The 18,119-nt window shown below is 39.2% G+C and overlaps 3 protein-coding genes across 3 annotated transcripts; all 3 read right to left on the minus strand.

The window, feature by feature from the left end:
• Nucleotides 1-1,514: 1,514 nt before the first annotated feature.
• Nucleotides 1,515-4,961, minus strand: LOC133727343 (probable disease resistance protein At5g66900). The gene is made up of 6 exons (XM_062154935.1): nt 4,752-4,961; nt 3,899-4,299; nt 3,286-3,644; nt 2,956-3,176; nt 1,960-2,840; nt 1,515-1,847 (listed from the first exon to the last, which is right to left on the minus strand). The coding sequence occupies exons 1-5, from the start codon at nt 4,933-4,935 to the stop codon at nt 2,002-2,004; spliced, it is 2,004 nt and encodes a 667-aa protein (XP_062010919.1). The 5' UTR covers nt 4,936-4,961; the 3' UTR covers nt 1,515-1,847; nt 1,960-2,001.
• A 182-nt stretch (nt 4,962-5,143) lies between these two features.
• Nucleotides 5,144-5,948, minus strand: LOC133710627 (uncharacterized). Its single transcript, XM_062136785.1, has one exon. The coding sequence runs from the start codon at nt 5,897-5,899 to the stop codon at nt 5,144-5,146; it is 756 nt and encodes a 251-aa protein (XP_061992769.1). The 5' UTR covers nt 5,900-5,948.
• Nucleotides 5,949-8,273: 2,325 nt separating this feature from the next.
• On the minus strand, nt 8,274-9,396 carry LOC133710796 (uncharacterized). Its single transcript, XM_062136951.1, has 3 exons — nt 8,628-9,396; nt 8,429-8,519; nt 8,274-8,352 (listed from the first exon to the last, which is right to left on the minus strand). The coding sequence occupies exons 1-3, from the start codon at nt 9,241-9,243 to the stop codon at nt 8,274-8,276; spliced, it is 786 nt and encodes a 261-aa protein (XP_061992935.1). The 5' UTR covers nt 9,244-9,396.
• Nucleotides 9,397-18,119: the final 8,723 nt, after the last annotated feature.

Below are 18,119 nucleotides of genomic sequence, written 5' to 3' on the forward strand. Positions count from 1 at the left end.
TAATTCACCGTGGTTTGGCCGGAAATGCTGGCGTAATCCGTACAGATCTGATTTTGCCGTTTTTAGTCTTTTAGTCAGAAACTTGGATCGATCTTTTGATGGCATTCCACTCCGAAATAGCTCTTTAACTCTTCATAAGAAATGATCCTTAGGATGTCTAGAATAGATCTGGAAAGTTTCAGCTCATTTGGAGTTCGTTTGATCAGGCTGCCGCCCCTCGTTTCTTGTCTAGCTCGCTTTCTCCTAGCCGGAGTAGGAAAATGTCCTAAGATTGACTTTTTAGTGCATTTCCATGCTTCTCCATCATTTCCTAGCATGATAAGGAAAACATAATAAATATATATAAATAAACACAAAGGTTAAGCAAAAGTACAAAATTAGGGGAATAATGGAATTGGATTAGTCAACATTAAATTGGACTAGTCAACATTAAATTGGACTTTAGAACAAGTAATTTCCATGTTTTAGGGCATAAATATGTATATGAATTATGATCTAACATGTGCTTGCCTTGATGAACCTCTATAAAACCATCAAACCAGACCCTTTGGACTCAGCTAGAACCACCTGAAACTCTGACGTCGAAGTAATGTCGGCTCGACAGCAAAGACTCACGCAAATGGGTTGACGCCAAAGTGCCATTGTAACAACATCGAAGTGTCTCTAGTAGTCGTTATTTAGAGAGAGTTTAGGTGGTTATGGTTGCTATAGTAACATAAAAAATGTTATAGTTTGACCAAGATTAGTTGAATCAAACCATGACCTAAATTAGATATTTTTAAGTCACAAGGACAAACGTAATCATGACACTAAATCACATGACCACTTTGTAACGTTTGCCCAAAATAGTTGCTGCCCACTTGTAGTGATACTAGCTATTTTGAATTGAAAATGTCATCCATTATGCAGTTCAGCAAGTAGTATAATAATGACATGCCTCTGAGGAGTTGACATAAAAAGTCATTACATAGAGCATACTAGCATAGCACACCCCTCACACGAGCATACTACACCTAACACACATTTTTGAATTAAACCTGAGACAAGAAAACTTAGAATTCCGAAGAGGAATAAAATGAAGCAATGAAACTTCTAATTCCTTATAAATCTTTCCTACTCAAAAAAAGGAAAAAAAAAAAAAGTCCATCTCCTCTCATGAAAAAGGATGGGAATGGGAACCCAAAACGAAAATAAAACATAAAAACCTAAGAGTTCAATGAGCCCAATTTAACCCAACCCACACTAATATCAAAGCCCAACTCTGAAATTCCTAGCTTGCACCCAATTAAAGGCCCAAGCCCAACTGAGTTGCAGAGCAGCCTCTACCACCATCTGCAGCACCACCGGTAGCAACCGGATCAACTCTAGATGCCGGCCAACCACCGCCCTTGCCGTCACACTTGCAGCCGCTGCATCTGCCGGTGAGACTAGGAAGATGTAGTAGTAATAGCTGGCAGAAGTGAATAGTATTTTGGATTCACCATATTGATAATTTACTAAGAAACAGTAATTAGTGCACAAAGGTTTCATGTAGATTTATTTTGACAATAGAGATGCAAAGCTGTCACCACGAAACTATAACGTCTTGAACAAGATTACAACAATCACATTATTGAAGCCCAGTAGGGCAAAACCATGTAAAGGCCAAGCCGAAGGGATCCAAAACAAGTGGACCTAACCCCAACAAGAGACCAAATCCAAAATCATAAACACACACGAGGGAAGAGGATATATCAAACAGAAAAAACTTGACCACCGTGCCAAGTTACAGACAAACGACAGCTTGAAAAGTGAAGACAAAAGATCAGCCCTGATCCAAGTTTGATCTGCATGACAACCAATCATAGCTGCAATTGCAATGCAAATGTCATATGTTAGAACACATAAAAAAGTCACCCAAACAAAAAGAGAAGGTAAAAGGATAAAAGTTGAAATGAATCACAACCTACGTACGCATACCTCGGCTCGTTGTGGAGCAACATTTATTGAGTAAAAGAGGACTCAGAAATGAATCTCGGGAAACCTAAACTTAATGCGCAGGTTTTTGAGGCGGGGCAACAAGGGTTTCCATAACTTCTCTGTCTCTTCATCGCATATCACTTCCTGTAACTGCTTAAGATACAAAACAGAGGGTGGCAGCATTTGCAGTCTTGAGCACTGTCTCATGTCGATTGTTTTCAAATTGCTCAGTCCAATGACATCAGGAAGCTCCTTAAGGCGTTTGCAATAAGATAGGTCAAGAAATACTAACTTATTGAGCTTCACAATCGAACCTGGCAACATCTCTAAGACTGTGCATGACTTCAGCCTTAAAACTTCTAATTTGGACAACTTTCCGATCTTTGGAGGCAAAGCAGATAGATAATGACAGCGGATGAGACTTAGCTTCTTTAGATTAACAAGATCACAGATGCCAGGCAATGTCACCAAATCATTGCAGTGGTCAATATTTGTTTCCACCAGATTCGGAAATGCATCTGAAAGTTGGATGGAAGTGTTGCTGAAAGTTTGACCAATGCGACAGTTGAACAGAGATATCTTTTGCAGGCTCTTCAATTGTATGGAGTGCATGCTTATGGAAGAAATTGAAATGCCCTCTAGTCTGATTGTTCTCAGATTTGGTAATGAACTGAGTAGTTGAAAATTACTCAATTGAGCAGGTAAGAAACCGACAGGCCAGAAAGCAGGTAAGGTACCACAACTTGTGACTATTAGAACCTTCAAATTTCCCATGTTTTGCACAAATTCAGGTAATGCATAATTCTCTGTTTGAAAATTCAGAACTAGAACCTCTGCTTCTGGTAGTTGCATGTTGTGCCATTTTTGTGAAAATACTTCGTCTGCAAACAAAATGCAATGGCACGTGAGTGTTGGGAGAGATTAAATGTGATCATCAAGTATCAATTTATGTATGTTTGGATAGTTTCTAAATAACAGGAGAGATAGAAAAACAACCAGTTGAGATCGATACTAGGTGAGCCTTCATAGGCTGATACTTCTGTTCTAGAAGATGATTGATCCAGTGAGGAAGCTTGCCTCCAAGAATTTCTATATGCAGTCTGTTTCTCTGGTCTATCGGTTTCTGACTAGTCAGATGGATAGCCAGCTCTCTTATAATATCGTGCATGTTAAAACAGAGTGTACTGTAGTAGCCATCCACCTCCACTTTCTCCTTCCTGGTTATGATAAAATATAAGTTCCATAGCAGAGATTAACATACGTTTGCAATTAATTCCAAATTACGGGCAGTTTACACAAGAGAAACCTAGAAGCCTAGCTACATACCTTGTGCCTACAAGTTTAGCCAGACCCCGGGTAGTGAGCTCTTGGAGGTTCATAATGGGTAGAATATTTTCACCTAGTCCATATAACTCTGCCCACATATCAGTGAGGGCATCAGCAGGGACTCTTTGGTATTCAGGAAATAGAGAAAGGTCCAAGAAACACTCCTTCAGAACAGAATTTTCAGCCAAGGCATCATAACTGATTTTGAGGCAAGAAAGCAGATCACTCTCACAGTTAGAAATAGAAGAATCTTTCGACAGTTCCTCTACTCTTTTTTGCCAGATATCTATTGGCATCCTGCACAGTGATCTTCCGATGACTGTAAGGGCAAGTGCGTTTCCCTTACAGTGCTTTACTATCTGCAGTTCAACCAAATGAAGTCATTGTTTGAGTTTCAAATGATGCCTAAACCATCTCAATGGTTCATGAAGAGAAAATGCTTAACTATTTACTGTTTATTTAATCTTTGTTTAGGTTCATTAGTCAAGTAACTATAAATGCCATTTGCAGGATGATATGGTTAAATGAATTCTTTGTACAAAAATAGAAACTTAATTTCCCTTCTCCAATGCATAAACAAGCATAAATTTTGTGAATGGCGGTCAGAAATTACCTTTCTCAGGATATCTTCTGGAACATAAGAGCTCCTATCTTCCAGGAATGCTGAACGTCGAATTAGAGTCATTGCCTCTTCTTCACTCAATGCATTTATATAATATGGGGAACCAAATCCTAGAAGTTCAGATCTTGATGTCACCAAAATCTTGAGATTTTCTATTTTCAATTCATTGTTGTTATCAAGGAATTCTGACACATGCCAAACATCATCCAGGACCAACAGTAAAGGATTTTGTCCTGCTTCTTTCAGAAAATTTCCCAGCCACTCAACTGCAGTGACTTGGTTTTCAACTTGAGGTACCTCATCCTTGAGTTGACATAGTATTTGCAGTGCAATGAGGTCTACGCTCAGCTTCTTCGAAACCGTAACAAAGAAGATATTGTCCTTGAATTTATCTACCCCAAAATACAATACAAGAAAAGTTGTTATTGAAGGTCATTTGAATTAGGTCTCTGCAATTATGCAAATATAAAAAAGATAAACACAGACAATGGTGAAGACTTAAGAATAAACTTCTAGATGTTAGTTGTAGCTTACCTGCCTAGCATATGTAACAAATGAGGGAGTCTCAGGTCTGTTTGAATCTATTTAGTTAATTATTTCAAACAACAGTTCATTACATACAAGATTTGTAGCTTGACCTTGAAGTTCTGTAAATAACTTAAATTTCTACAGTTCATTTGTTGTCGTTGCAGTCAATCAATACATGTTAACACTGATAGAACGGTATTGCAATCAAGGAAGGATATCTTTAATATGGAATACCATCAATATAAATAGTGTCTTAATTCCAGAGTACTGAGGAAAAAAATATTGAAACTGATATGATTAGTGATTAATGTGATACCTTTAACTTCTTCATCTTGACAAAAAGCTTTTGCCAATGTGGATTTTCCACATCCAGCGGGGCCAGTCAGAACAAGAATTGATGACTCCCCATGATTGAGAAGCTTTCTCTTCAATTCTTTCAAATGCACGTCCAATCCAACTGTAAGAGGACTCATATTGGACAGTTCTGAAAAGTTTGGCATTGTTTCCTGCTGTTGAAAATTGTACAGGTTCATTACGAAGACAACCTTAAAGTTAGACATTTGTCATATAAACATACAGTATTTTGTTATAAAAACAAATCAGAGATGTAGAAACTAAGAATCTGATATGCCAAAACAAAAGGATAGAACCAAAGAAAATTCAAAGCAAAATTAGAGTAAACCAGGAGTAAAATCCATGAGCAAAATTTCAACAAGAAAAGTAACTCACAGGTTGTAGAGGAAGGCCTGTTGGACTGAAAACACAGTCTGGATGATGATATCTACAATCTACACCGAACTTACAATCACCTGTCCTCATGTAAAACAGGCACTCAGGCTGGCCCGGTCTCTTGGGAAATACACTTTCTCTCTGCAATGTCTCCTTGATCAAATCCTTTCTTCCATGCTTGGATTCTTCCAATCCAACTGCAGGGGATGAAGGTCCAAGTACATCACAAGAACCTTTAAATTCAAGTCGATTTTGTACCACACCACTCCCTTCAGTTATATTGACCTCTGAAACCTGTGTCTCCTTCACATTACTTGTTTTCTGCATGTTCAATACTTCTAACTCAACCGGAGGGATGGGAGGTTCAGTTATGTCACATGAACCTTGAAAGTCACTCCCTTCGATTCTATTGATCACCTTCTGTATATTCCTTATCAAATCCGAGGTCTCCCTCACATCCCTTGCTACCTCCATTATCAGTATACTTAAGTGCCCTTGAAGACGTTCATCCAATTCAAATACTTGGTTGGTGTATTTGTCCTTTTTGTTGCTGGTCCATCGACGAACACTTGAGCACTTGCGAACGAGCTCTACACCATTCTCCATTTGTATTCTAAGATTTTCTAGCTTCTCCTTTGGGCGATCCAATAGCTTCTTATCTTCTGCCATCTCTTCAATGAATGGCCTCAAGCAGTCTAGGGTGGATTTGAGACGTCTGAGGAGGGGTCTAAACATCTTAGTGCTCACCTTCACTTCTATAACAGCATCAATTAACAAACCAAAAGCTGCTCTCTTCTTAGTGCTTTAATCTGTTGGATTCTAAGTGTCATGGAGGTAATGTAGCAATCAAGGTGGACATCACAAAGGCTTTTGATACACTCTCTTGGAGGTTTCTTATTCATGTGCTTCAAGCCTTTGGTTTTCATCCAAAGTTTTTGAATTGGGTGCATGCTCTCCTTCGGTCAGCTAAGCTTTCTCTTTCAATTAATGGGAGCTCAGTGGGCTACTTTTCTTGTGGTCGAGGGGTGCGGCAAGGCGACCCGCTATCTCCTTTACTTTTTTGTTTGGCTGAGGAGGTTCTTAGCAGAGGTATCTCAGACCTTGTCAGTTCGGGACGGTTACATCTAATCTCTTCTCCTAGAGGCACTATAGCTCCTTCCCATGTTCTGTTTGCTGATGATGTCATAATTTTTTGCCGTGGTGACAGACGCAATCTTGCAAGGATTATGCATTTCTTTGATGATTACGGTGTTGCATCAGGACAGATTATTAATCGGGCAAAATCACAAGTATTTCTCAGTAAGCACCTTCATTATCGACGACACTCTATTGCCACTAACTTGGGCATTTCTCTTGGCTCAGCACCGTTTACCTACTTGGGAGTCCCTATTTTTCATGGCAAGCCGCGGGTCTCTTATTTCCAATCAATCGTGGATAAAGTGCGGTTGAAGTTTTCCAGTTGGATGGGCAATTTTTTATCTATGGCTGGTCGGGTTCAGTTGATTAAATCTATGGTTTACAGTATGTTTATATATAGTTTTCAGGTGTATGAATGGCCAGTCTCTTTACTTCAACGTGTGGAAGTTTGGTGTCGCAACTTTCTTTGGTCAGGGTCAATTCATAAACGTGGAGCCCCTCTGGTAGCTTGGAAATCTTGTTGCACTCCAGTTGAGGAAGGAGGTTTGGGCCTAAAGCAACTTACAGTTCTGAATCGTTCCCTTCTTCTAAAACGTGGTTGGGAAATATTTTCATCTAGCTCTACAGGTTGCTCTTTCATTCGTGCTAGATTTTGGAGGAATGGTGCTATTCGTACTTCATATACGCCCTCCTCAATTTGGCCTGGTGTACGCAAGCATTGGCCTGTAATTATTGATAAGGCACGGTGGCTTATTGGATCAGGTGTAAAGGTGTCTTTTTGGAAGGATAATTTCATGGGAAAGCCTTTGATTGACTTCTTTGGGGCTATTGATGTTGTGGATGGCCTTAATGAGTCTGTGGCTACTTTCATTAATCATGGTTCCTGGGAGCTGCCACACTTACTTCAATTTCACTATCCTGCTTTGTGTGAGTTGATTAGTAAGGTGCCCATTGCTACTGACCCTACACTTGATGATTCATTGATATGGTCACCATCTTCTTCGGGTGAGCTTACTGCTAAATTAGCTTTTCATTTTTTACGCCCCCCTCTTCCTTCAATGGATTGGGGTAAATGCATTTGGTCTAAGTACATTACGCCTCGTATCTCATTGTTGACATGGAAGGTGTTAAGGGGCAGGGTGCTTACTGATGAGTTTTTGCAGAAAAGGGGAGTCTCTTTGGCTTCTCGTTGTGGTCTTTGCTCTCTTAATTTGGATTCTGTAGATCACATATTTCTTCATTGCCCATTTGCTCATGGAATCTGGAACCACATGATTAACCAGTTTGAATTGGGTGTTTTGCCTTGCTCAATATTAGGCGTGTTTCATTTGGGTAACTCTGCTGGATTTAATCCACAGTTAAAAGAGCTATGGTTGGCTTGCTTTACAACAGTTTTATGGTTCATTTGGAATGCTAGAAACAAAGCAAAATATGATGGCCGGGTGTTTCATGTGGGTGTGATTTGTCGAATGATATCAGGGCACATTCAGTATGCTAGTCGACTTGCTCACGGTAACATACATAACACCATAAGCGATCTCCGGATATTGAAGAGGTTTGGTGTCCAATGTAAGCCTCGCAATGCTCCTAGGAGAATTGAAGTCAATTGGCAGCCTCCACCTTCTGGGTGGATTAAAATTAACTCTGATGGTGCTTGGAAGCATGGTTCTAATGTGGGGGGTTATGGTGCGGTCTTTCGAGATTACAGGGGTCATGTTCTGGGTGCTTTCTCTGCTAATCTTGAAATTCCTAGCTCTGTTGCTGCGGAAGTGATGGCAGTCATCAAGGCCATTGAACTTGCTTGGGTTAGAGACTGGAAACATATTTGGCTGGAAGTGGATTCCTCTCTTATCCTTGACTTTCTTCGCAGTCCTAATTTAGTTCCTTGGATGCTTCGCATCGAATGGCGCAATTGCTTGTATCGTATTTCTCAAATGAACTTCCGCTCATCACACATTTTTCGAGAAGGTAATCAAGTTGCGGATGCATTAGCGAATTTTGGTACAGCTTCTACAAGCTTGTTTTGGTGGGACTCTGCTCCACCCTTTATACTTGCACATTGTAACAGAGACCAATTAGGTCTTCCGAACTTTCGTTTTCGTTAGTGTCAAAAAAAAAAAAAAAAACAAACCAAAAGCTGCTCCCACTAGTCCTGATGATGATGCTGATGCTGATGCATTATTTATAACACCATCAGCACATATGTATTTGTTTTTATCTAAAACAAAAGGTTAGTCTCTTAATATAAATTTGGAATTCAAGGTACTTTAATATATTATAGAGGGAATAAAGAATACTAGAAAGCAATAATTTCCAAGTACTTCACCTTGTGCCACGCCATTCCCTTCATCTTCTGTATTACTTCCTGAGGCTGAGTTTGAGGTTGGGGTTGAGGTCGAGGCATCATCCATCGAATCCCCTGAATTCTGGTCCACTAACTTCCTCAGTAGACCCTTCACTTCAGGATCGTCAATCATCTGCAGTATCTTCTCCAACATAACCTTCATTTTCTTAAGATCTTTGTGGTTTTGCCTTGCTAATTTCAAGGTCTCCTTGGCATCCCTCACTTGCTCCAACTGCAGGGTGTCAAACAGACTTTCAAGAGCCCTATTCAATTCTTTAAGTTGCTCAGCGCAATCATTTGTGCAGCAGAAGTTCCACAAACGAAATTTAATACCAGACAAGCTGTCAATTAGTTCTCTGCCCTTGGTCATTTGTGTTACAATATCGATTATTTCATTGTTTGACAGACTCAAGTCCAGATTATACTGTTGTATCTGCTGAATGACTCTGGCCTGTCTTCTTAGAGACTTGAGTGTGTATTTAATATCTTGGAGAAGGTCTCTAAATGCCGCTTTCCGGTCCACCGCTCTAGTAACACTTCCAGAGAACAGCTGAAAAACTTCTCCTCCGATTAAATCCAGTACCAGTGATAGTGCCATTATGACACTCGGTACCAAAATCAGAATTTTTTTTCTTCTTTCTGTTCTCTCCAATATCCTACTCCTGCCTCACCTTCTGCATCATCATCCATCTTTCTTTTTTCCTCTTTTTACTTATTCTCCTCATTTCTTCTTCATGTGATCTCCTTCTCTATTCTCCTCCCACTAAACAAAGAAAAAGCCAATTAATATCAGCTGTATCGTCTCAATTATTCATTCTCAAGGATTATAAGGGAACCGAACTCGTATTGACATATAATACCGACTCATATCGATCGAGATCATGCACTTAGACCATTCATGAACATTCTCCCAGAACGAAAAAGGACCATCCATCAACAAGACCCGAAAAGCGTCAGAGTCGATTTAGTGTTAGGTACCTAATTGAAGCTCAATGGAATTTTATTTATGCGTTTTTGAGAAACCTGGGTGTACGTTGTATGATTTGGGATTCGGGTAAATTGAAGTTTTGATTTACTTGATTTTGGAGGAGGAAGCAGCATCGAATGTTTGTTTTTAGTAGTGTTTTTTCCAAACCAGTTATTGTTTCTGGACCCTAAAGCTATTTGGTCTCAGGTTGCAGGTCATCAAGTTTAGTGTTGTGTTTGTATGTTGCTCGTCCTTACTAATGGGTACAAAGTGAAATATTACTTCAATTCATTTGATTGATTGGATTTGTCTGCTAGTGCAAAGAATGCTTTTGTAGCTCGTGTGAATATCACCGACCCATGTTAATCTTGTCATTTAAGTTATATGGTTTTTTTTTTTTTTTAAACAAATAAGGGATTAGGCGATATTAGTTCATCGGAAACAGACGATGTAGGGAGCAAGTCCCACCCTCAATCCCGAAGGAGAAGGGTCTGCCACACTCTGGGAACCCTGCTAGTGCAAAGAATGCTTTTGTAGCTCGTGTGAATATCACCGTCTCATGTTAATCTTGTCATTTAAGTTATATGGTTAAGCATACTTAGAGATGATATTTTTGATTAATTTTACTTCTTTTTCTTATAGTTGGGAGTTTTGTTAGAAAAGACTAAAGAGGGGAGGGCAAGGAAGACTGTAATTTGAAATTCAGTTCTTAAGAAACCTCATTCAAGGATTCCTGAAGGTTGTGTTTTGTAGGAACACTAACTTAGTTCCTACTCTGTTATTTTCTTATCCCTTTCCTATTTCATTCTTTTCAGGGCTACTAAAGCTAAATTGGACAAGGGTTATGTCTCTATTCATGGCCTATATTTGACTCAGTAGTGGTACTAGATGTTCAAGTCAGTAATAATGGTACAAGTCATTCCATTTTTTTAACCAAAGTTTGATTTTTATTTTAGCAATCCTTCAGTAAAGGCAATTCTAGATTAGTATGCAATCTAACTGGTACTAAATAGTGCTCTTTTTTACCTCAAAAAAAAAAAATAGTGTTTTTTTTTTTCCTTCCATGTAAAGGGGTAGAAAAAGTCTTGGGTAGGGGCTGCCACGTGGTGGGGCCGTGCGGCCCTCCAATCAAAATTCTCAAACTTTTCTCTCTTTTCCGAAACTGCTCCTGATTTTTAATATGCAATACCCAAAATACCCCCCTGCTTGGGGTATGATTGGCTCGCCCCACTGCCACGTGGTGCGGATGCCGTACGTAAGACCTTCTCAAAGGGGTATAATGACTTTATTTTCAATTGGTTATGAGCAGATGACACTATGGCTAGGCATTTCAAACACCGGAGCTGGAAATTTTGGGATTCACTTGCAGTACTTGCACATTTTGTGAAACTCATCGTCTGCTACACTGTAAGTGCAATGCATATTGTATTTGCTGTGCCATTCTCTATAAGTACTATATGGTACCATCGTATTGTTAAAACTTAGGGTTGAAAGATTTACCTGCTCCTCTAGCTCGGTTGGTTGGTGTTTTCACCACAGCTCTGAAGTATTCTAGCGACAAGATGGTGTGAAGTTGTTAAAACTTAAAACTGGCAGCTAATAATAAAGTCCATCAGGGTTTATATGTTCTACTTTATATAACCCCCAGGCCTAAATAGCTTCAAGTGAGCCGCAACGACGTGGAATAAACGCGATATATATATTTGTTTGGAAATATCATGGTAACTTCCACGTGCACGAAAGTTGCATGTCGGCCAAGATTTATCATTTTTATATATGGCCGTGTTTCAATAAATTTGCAAAAGTATAATTCACGTCAAGTGAGAAGAAACATGGCATTGTCGTTACTCGTTGCTACGTACTTACGTCCGGTGAGATACATGCAAGGTCTTAAAAATTGATAATTTTCCTGGCATTTCAGCGAAATTTTTGAATTTTCAGCCTTATGATATTATCAGGAATTAATCGGCATATTAAAAAAAAAAATTCCTGATATATCATGAAATTATCAAGAAACTTCTGACATTATCACAAAATTCCCGACATTCCCCCATCAAGTAAAATCTGCATTTAGATTTGATAGAAAGAGGAAAGTGAGCGATGCTTGAGGAATAATTCGACAACTCATGCTGTTAATTTAAATACGACATTGTCCATAGGGCCACTGTTAATTTAATCACTATACTGAAGTACATAAACCCTTTATTTTTTTTAGATAATGCTTGATGAGTCACTTTTTTTAATTTGATAGATACACATGATATGAGATAATTTATGTAGGGCCGTTCTATGATGATTTTCGGTAAGATATGGAGCTAGTTCCCCCGTCTACTCGTAGTTCATGCTAAACAAGAAGCCAACAAGGAGTTTTCCTGGTCTAATGTCTTGAAGTTTCATTCGAGATGTAACAGCTAGCTTCAAAATTGTGTACTAGTCAAAAGTTTTTTCAAATTTTCAATAAAGTCTGACCTAATTCAACTAAAACAATTTCTTAATAAATGATGAAAGAAACTCGGTAACAAAGCGTTAAGAATTGATTTAATAATAAAATATTAGTCTGCAATCACATACTCTACATTTATAAAAAAAAACTTTTGTTGTAAAAAAAAAATTGAAAGTTATCTGCAGAGAAAATGTATTTAGTGGGTGGTTATTCATGGAGTTGGTAGTTCTCCCACGTAAGGCTGGGCTCGGGTCGGGCCGGGCCGGGCCTGAAAATTAGTGAGACCGAGACCGAACCCGAAACTGTCGGTTCGGGCCGGTTCGGGCTTTTTGTAAACTGAAAACCGACAGAGACCGAACCCATTCGGGCCGGTTCGGTTTTCGGGCTTTTCGGGCCCAAAATGCCAGTTCTGCCTGTTTTGCCTATTTTGCCAGTTTTGGTACCTGGAAGACTGGAATGCATATCAAATTATAATGTTGTGAAATAAACTCATTAACATAACTGTAATCAATTTGCAATAATCAAGTTTAGCCCACAGTTTACAGTTTACAACACAAATTCAAGAGTCCAGAATACATTGTCCAACAGAAAACAATCCAAATTGTCCAACAAAAACATAAACACAATTTGCAGTTTTGCACAAATAGTCAAACTGTCCATCTAAGAAATAACTGAAGCTGCACTGCTCTAGACCTTTAGGCTATAGTTGCTCGGCCTGCTGCCTTGCTCCACAAGTCCAGATCTCCATGACAACTCGACAATTGCACAAATCTGCAAGTCTGCAACTCTGTGCATTCACATTTCAAACTTGATCAGTTTACAAATACAATTATACAAAGTTAAAAAGTAAAGCAATAACATGTATAATGATCTAAAATATGCAGGTTCCCATACAAACTTGAAACTAGGAGTGCATTCCAAATCAACAATGCAGGTTCCCAATTTCACATACAAGATTACATTATTACAAACATCAACACAATACCAAATTACATAGATACCAGATAAGATCAACATGATGCAACTCTGCATTTTGCAACATTATACACAATTTCACATTAAAGATTTGATGGCCACTATATCATGATGCACAAATCACATAGATACCAAATCACAAAGATACCGACACAACAACACAACATTAAAGCAGTAACCAATAATCCAATATCTTTAAAGCAACAAGTCAATAACCAATAAAATGCAGAAATTAATATCATTAAGGCCAAATGCAGAAATGCAGAACATTAACTAAATAAATGCATATTGCTAACTAAATGCAGAAACTCACAGTTTTAAACAAAAACTGGGGCAGTACCTTATTTTGCTGCTTTACTTTTGCCTGCATTACCTACCCTTGAATTCTTTGAAGCTTTAGATGATTTAGACGTAGATGGCTTTTCAGGCTGATCAATTGTATTACCACCTTCCTCCCTTGCATGTTCTGCAAAGCAACAAAAGTGCAAAGTTTAAACAAAAACTGTCCAGATTTTGGTACACATTACTATATTGTATTATAAACTTGAAATAAATTAACAAGGCAGCCATTCCAAAAATAAAAATCATACCATCCTCCACACTTTCATAAAATTCAATGTCCTCGATACTAGTAACATATTGAATGTTGTTGATGCTTTCGGATCTGATCCAATTTTGGTAGCATATCAATGCTTCCACCGTTTTGGGAGTTAGAGAACTCCTAAAGGGATCGATGACCCTTCTGCCTGTGCTAAAGCAAGACTCACTTGCCACTGTGCTCACTTGTATTGCCAAAACATCCTTGGCAAGGGCAGCAAGATTAGGATACTTGGCACCATTCAACTTCCACCACTCCAATATATCCCACTTATGAGGAATTGCAGGCTTCTCAATCGGGTTCAATAAGTATCTATCCACTTCATGTGCAACAACAGCTTCGTCGGAGTCTTCCAATTCTTTCTCCCAATCTTGTTCCATGTCGGCTATTTTTCCAGTAGGTTCAACTGTCCTTTTGGAGCTGGATTTGCTGCCTTGGCTAATTGAGCTCTCTCCACTTCTAGCTTTTCCATTTCCAGCCTTTGATTTCTCCATTGAGGAGCTGTACAGATCACAAAGGGCCACTAGAAGCTCTTTAACCTCGGCAGACTTCTTCTTAATGTCATCAGACTTCATTTTCAGCCACTTATTGCAGATACTTTCAAAGTTTCTGATCTTGAACCTTGGGTTTAACACCAAGGCAATGAATAAAAGCTGATTGCAGTCTTCCAAGCTTCCAAAATACTTATCAAACTTCCCTCTCATCTTCAGAGCCATATCGAACAAGATCATTTCAGTCTCTGAACCAGTGAAATCATACGGTTTATTGAACAATTCATCGATCTCCGATTTGATGGCCACTATATCATGAAAAGCTTTCCATGATATTGGGTGATTTGAGGCACTAATCCTCATTGTCACATCATAGAAGACCTTTAAAAACCTCACAAAAACTGCTGCCTTTTCCCAGTCCTATTTAACCGGTGGCCCCACCCTTTTTATCTTCTGTTTCTTCCTTGAATCAGACCCTCCAACTTGCAGCTCATCAACTTCATTATCGATGTCTTCATCCTCATCAAAGTACCGCGTGTACTTGCTGTCCTCCTCATCGGCCATTCTATCAAAGGCTTTTCGTAGCTGTAATGCAGTGTCTAGCATTAGAAAGGTAGAGTTCCACCTTGTTGGCACATCAAGGATGCATACTTTCTTCGACTCAACCTTCTCATTCTCTGCACACTGTTTAAAAACATCGAGCCTTTGTCCATTGCTCCGAACATAGCGTATCGCATTCCTAATTGAAGCAATTGATTTCTCCATCGTTTTTAGGCCTAATCTGACAATGAGGTTCAGAATATGTGCAAGGCACCTAACATGCAGGTACTTGCCTCCAAGAACAGGCTGTTTCTCCCAGCCTCACATCTTCTTCCTAACGTACTCAATTGTAACCTTATTTGCACTTGCATTGTCAACGGAAATTGTCAACACTCTCTCAACTTCCCAATCAAGCAAACATGCCTCCAACAACTTCCCTATGCTATTGCCCTGATGATCAGGAATCACCCGAAAATTCAGTATTGTTTTGTGCAATGTCCAACCAGCATCAATAAAATGGGCAGTCACCACCATGTAGTTGATATTTTGCACTGATGTCCATGTATCGGTGGTCAAGCAATGGCAATGATTCCTTAGCTCTTTCTTCAACTCTAATCTGGCTGCTTTATACATGGACAGAAACAGTTTCACAATTGTTTGGCTCCAATTTTGTTGCAGCTGGTCAACAGTCTCTTTTCTGCGCGGGCGTGCCAGCACCGTTCGGGTGCGGTCGTCGGGGGTGTCCCTTGACCTGACTTCTATCAAGCGATTGTAGACGAGGAGAGCACCAACCTCGTCGTGGGATTCTTTGTGCCTCATGGTGAGGACTTTGCTGAAGTTTCTTCTTGTTCACAAGTCGATACTCAATATTGCAGATTGAGCAGAGCAAAATCACCGGGAAGTATTGAGATCTTGCTAAAGCGTGACTTTAGCTTGGCTGGGTTGCTAGGGCGTTACCCTTGCTTGGCTGGTTCTGTAACCGTTGTGGTCGCGGCACTACCGTCGGCTCCCGAGGAGACTAGGACCGAAGCACGTTGACAGAGGGTTTGGTGGCACTGAAAGTCGGCTTCTGAGAAGACTAGGACTAGGAGTGTGATCACCGATAAGAGAAAGAGAAGGAGAGGAGTTGCTCTTAGAGATGTTGCTCTAGAGAGAACTTAGATCATCTTAGAGATGTTTGTTGAATTGTGTTCTTCTTCTTCTACTTGTTGTAGCCTCTATATATAGGCTACCAAGCAACACTATTTGGACTTAAACAACTCATAATGGGTTAGGTTTAAGCACTTAAAACACTAATGGAATGTTAGGTTTAAGCACTTAAACACTAATGGAATGTTAGGTTTAAGCACTTACTGCTCCAATTTTGCTGCAGCTATATCTCCACCAAGAACTCAAAATGGGTCTTTGACCTCTTCACATCAAATGATCCACAATGAGTGTAGATCATTGTGACAAATTTTCAGAGCTTTCTTCCATGTGGTTGAGCCGGAAACGCTGCTGGACCTCTTACAGGTCCAGTTTTCCAGTTTTGCTTCTGCAGAAAATTGGACTGATTGTTTGAAGGCCTTCCACTCAAAACTAGCTCTGGCACTCTTCATAAGAAATGATCCTTGGGCTGTCTAGAATGGATCTGCAGAGTTTTAGCTCATTTAGAGTTTATTTGGTCAGGCGGCCGCTCCTTCTGTTTAGCTCGGTTTCTCCTAGCCGAAGTAGGAAAATGTGCTAAAGTTGACTTTTCATGCTTCCATAGTAGGCTTTATTTAGCCTCTAAATATATATTTCGAACTTGTCGACAATATATAGCTTGAGCCACTGACATTGGCTCAATTTCTCCAAGACGTGCCTTGTCAGGCCAAAATGCTCATTTTGGGTACAAACAACAATAACCCGTACAGCCACACTACAAAAGTATCTAAACCCTGGCCTTTCGATGAAACTGAAAGGCAGTTCATCCATTACTATCATCTTGCAGGTTGCTTCCCTGCAAGCTTCCTGACTCCATTTCACCATCACCAACTCCTTAGTGCCACCGGTACTTAATATATACCTGCTGCCCACTTTCTAAATCAACCCTACCCGGATATTTTTTGCACACATCTTGTATATGTCTCCTAAGTGAACTAGTTCCATTTCCATAACTATCACATGCAAGATCAGTTCCACTGTGATTGCACTTAGCTCTCTGTTTAACACAAGTTTGAACTTTCTTACCATCCTTAATCGCGAACTGAGGCTTGTCAATCTTCTTGAAGTGCAACCACACCCAAGATCTTCCAACATGTTTTTCTTCTTTTGCTTCTTCATTTCATCATCTCCAGCATTGCCTTCACTAACAGCTGCAGCTTCACTATGTTTTCTCTTCACACCAGCTTTCCTCTTCGAGCTTTTGAATGTTTTGGGAATCGTCTGAACCCTTGAAGCATCAGTTGGTGTTGGAAGAGCAATGGCTTTTGAATTGGAATTGGAATCAGAACTTTGGGATGAATTGGAATCGGAACTGTGGGATGAATTCTGAGGAGAAGCCATGAAATTTGGGATGAACTGTAGGATCAGATTTTGAATGCAATTTGGCTACATCTGACAACTTTAAATTCAATTGACAATGGCCTGCACAAATAGTAAACAATTAGGATTGATAAGCATTCTACTGCCAATTTAATAATTCAAAACCAATTCACACTTAAACAATTATCAATGTATCCAATCATAGAAGTAACTATCACTTAAGTTATTCACCTAAAAGCTCAGGTTTAGCCTCTGCATAAAAATGGAGATGCTTCTTTTAAACAAAAACCTATATACTCCAGAGCTTCACAGTTCACATGATTCAGCATAATATAATATGTCACTAAATGTTGACAGTTAGTCCCTTTGAAATTTAAGAGGTTTCTTTAACGTGTTTGATTAATGAAAGACAGCTTCAGAAATAAATTAAACAGCCAATAATGAGAACATGAAGTAACATGGCCTCTTGACCTTTATCCATCTATGAGAGATCCACAATACTAATATTCAATTTCAAAATCCCAAAAATTAAAAGACGCAACACAAAAGTTAAAGTAAAAATGTAAAAAAAAAAAAAAAAAAAAAAAAGAAAAGAAAAAAAATTCATGCTTTCAACTTCTGGAGTTCTGGGCACCATCTGTTTAACCCCAAATCGTAAAATTTAGCCCAAAAGTGAAGGTCCTATTCCTCTGAGATGCAATTGAGGACTTGGGATTGCTCAACTTACAAGCAAAGCAAAAACCCAACAATAAATTTTCCACCTTTTCAGCAATAAAATAAAGAAAACTCCATAACTCGATTAAATTTTCGGATTTTTCTTCGCAACTAAACAAATTATGAAGAATGAACAACGAACACAAGCCAAAAAAAGAGCATCGCACCAGATATATAAAAAAGCTTTGAGGATTGAAAATTGAAAAAGTCAAATTGAAAACCCTAGAATCTAGATTACTCA

The sequence above is a fragment of the Rosa rugosa genome, chromosome 1 (genome assembly GCF_958449725.1).
Source record: "Rosa rugosa chromosome 1, drRosRugo1.1, whole genome shotgun sequence".
NCBI lineage: Eukaryota > Viridiplantae > Streptophyta > Magnoliopsida > Rosales > Rosaceae > Rosa > Rosa rugosa.

What these genes read in the sequence shown, in the direction of transcription:
- LOC133727343 (XM_062154935.1), bottom strand. Translation starts at nt 4,935, where the DNA reads ATGCCAAACTTTTCAGAACTGTCCAATATGAGTCCTCTTACAGTTGGA. An exon ending in GCTAAACTTGTAGGCACAAG is followed by an intron (nt 3,177 to 3,285) that starts GTATGTAGCTAG and finishes TATCATAACCAG; the next exon opens with GAAGGAGAAAGTGGAGGTGG. An exon ending in CCTAGTATCGATCTCAACTG is followed by an intron (nt 2,841 to 2,955) that starts GTTGTTTTTCTA and finishes TTTTGTTTGCAG; the next exon opens with ACGAAGTATTTTCACAAAAA.
- LOC133710627 (XM_062136785.1), bottom strand. Translation starts at nt 5,899, where the DNA reads ATGTTTAGACCCCTCCTCAGACGTCTCAAATCCACCCTAGACTGCTTG.
- LOC133710796 (XM_062136951.1), bottom strand. Translation starts at nt 9,243, where the DNA reads ATGGCACTATCACTGGTACTGGATTTAATCGGAGGAGAAGTTTTTCAG. An exon ending in AGGGAATGGCGTGGCACAAG is followed by an intron (nt 8,520 to 8,627) that starts GTGAAGTACTTG and finishes CTTTTGTTTTAG; the next exon opens with ATAAAAACAAATACATATGT. An exon ending in GTGGGAGCAGCTTTTGGTTT is followed by an intron (nt 8,353 to 8,428) that starts GTTTTTTTTTTT and finishes ACAATGTGCAAG; the next exon opens with TATAAAGGGTGGAGCAGAGT.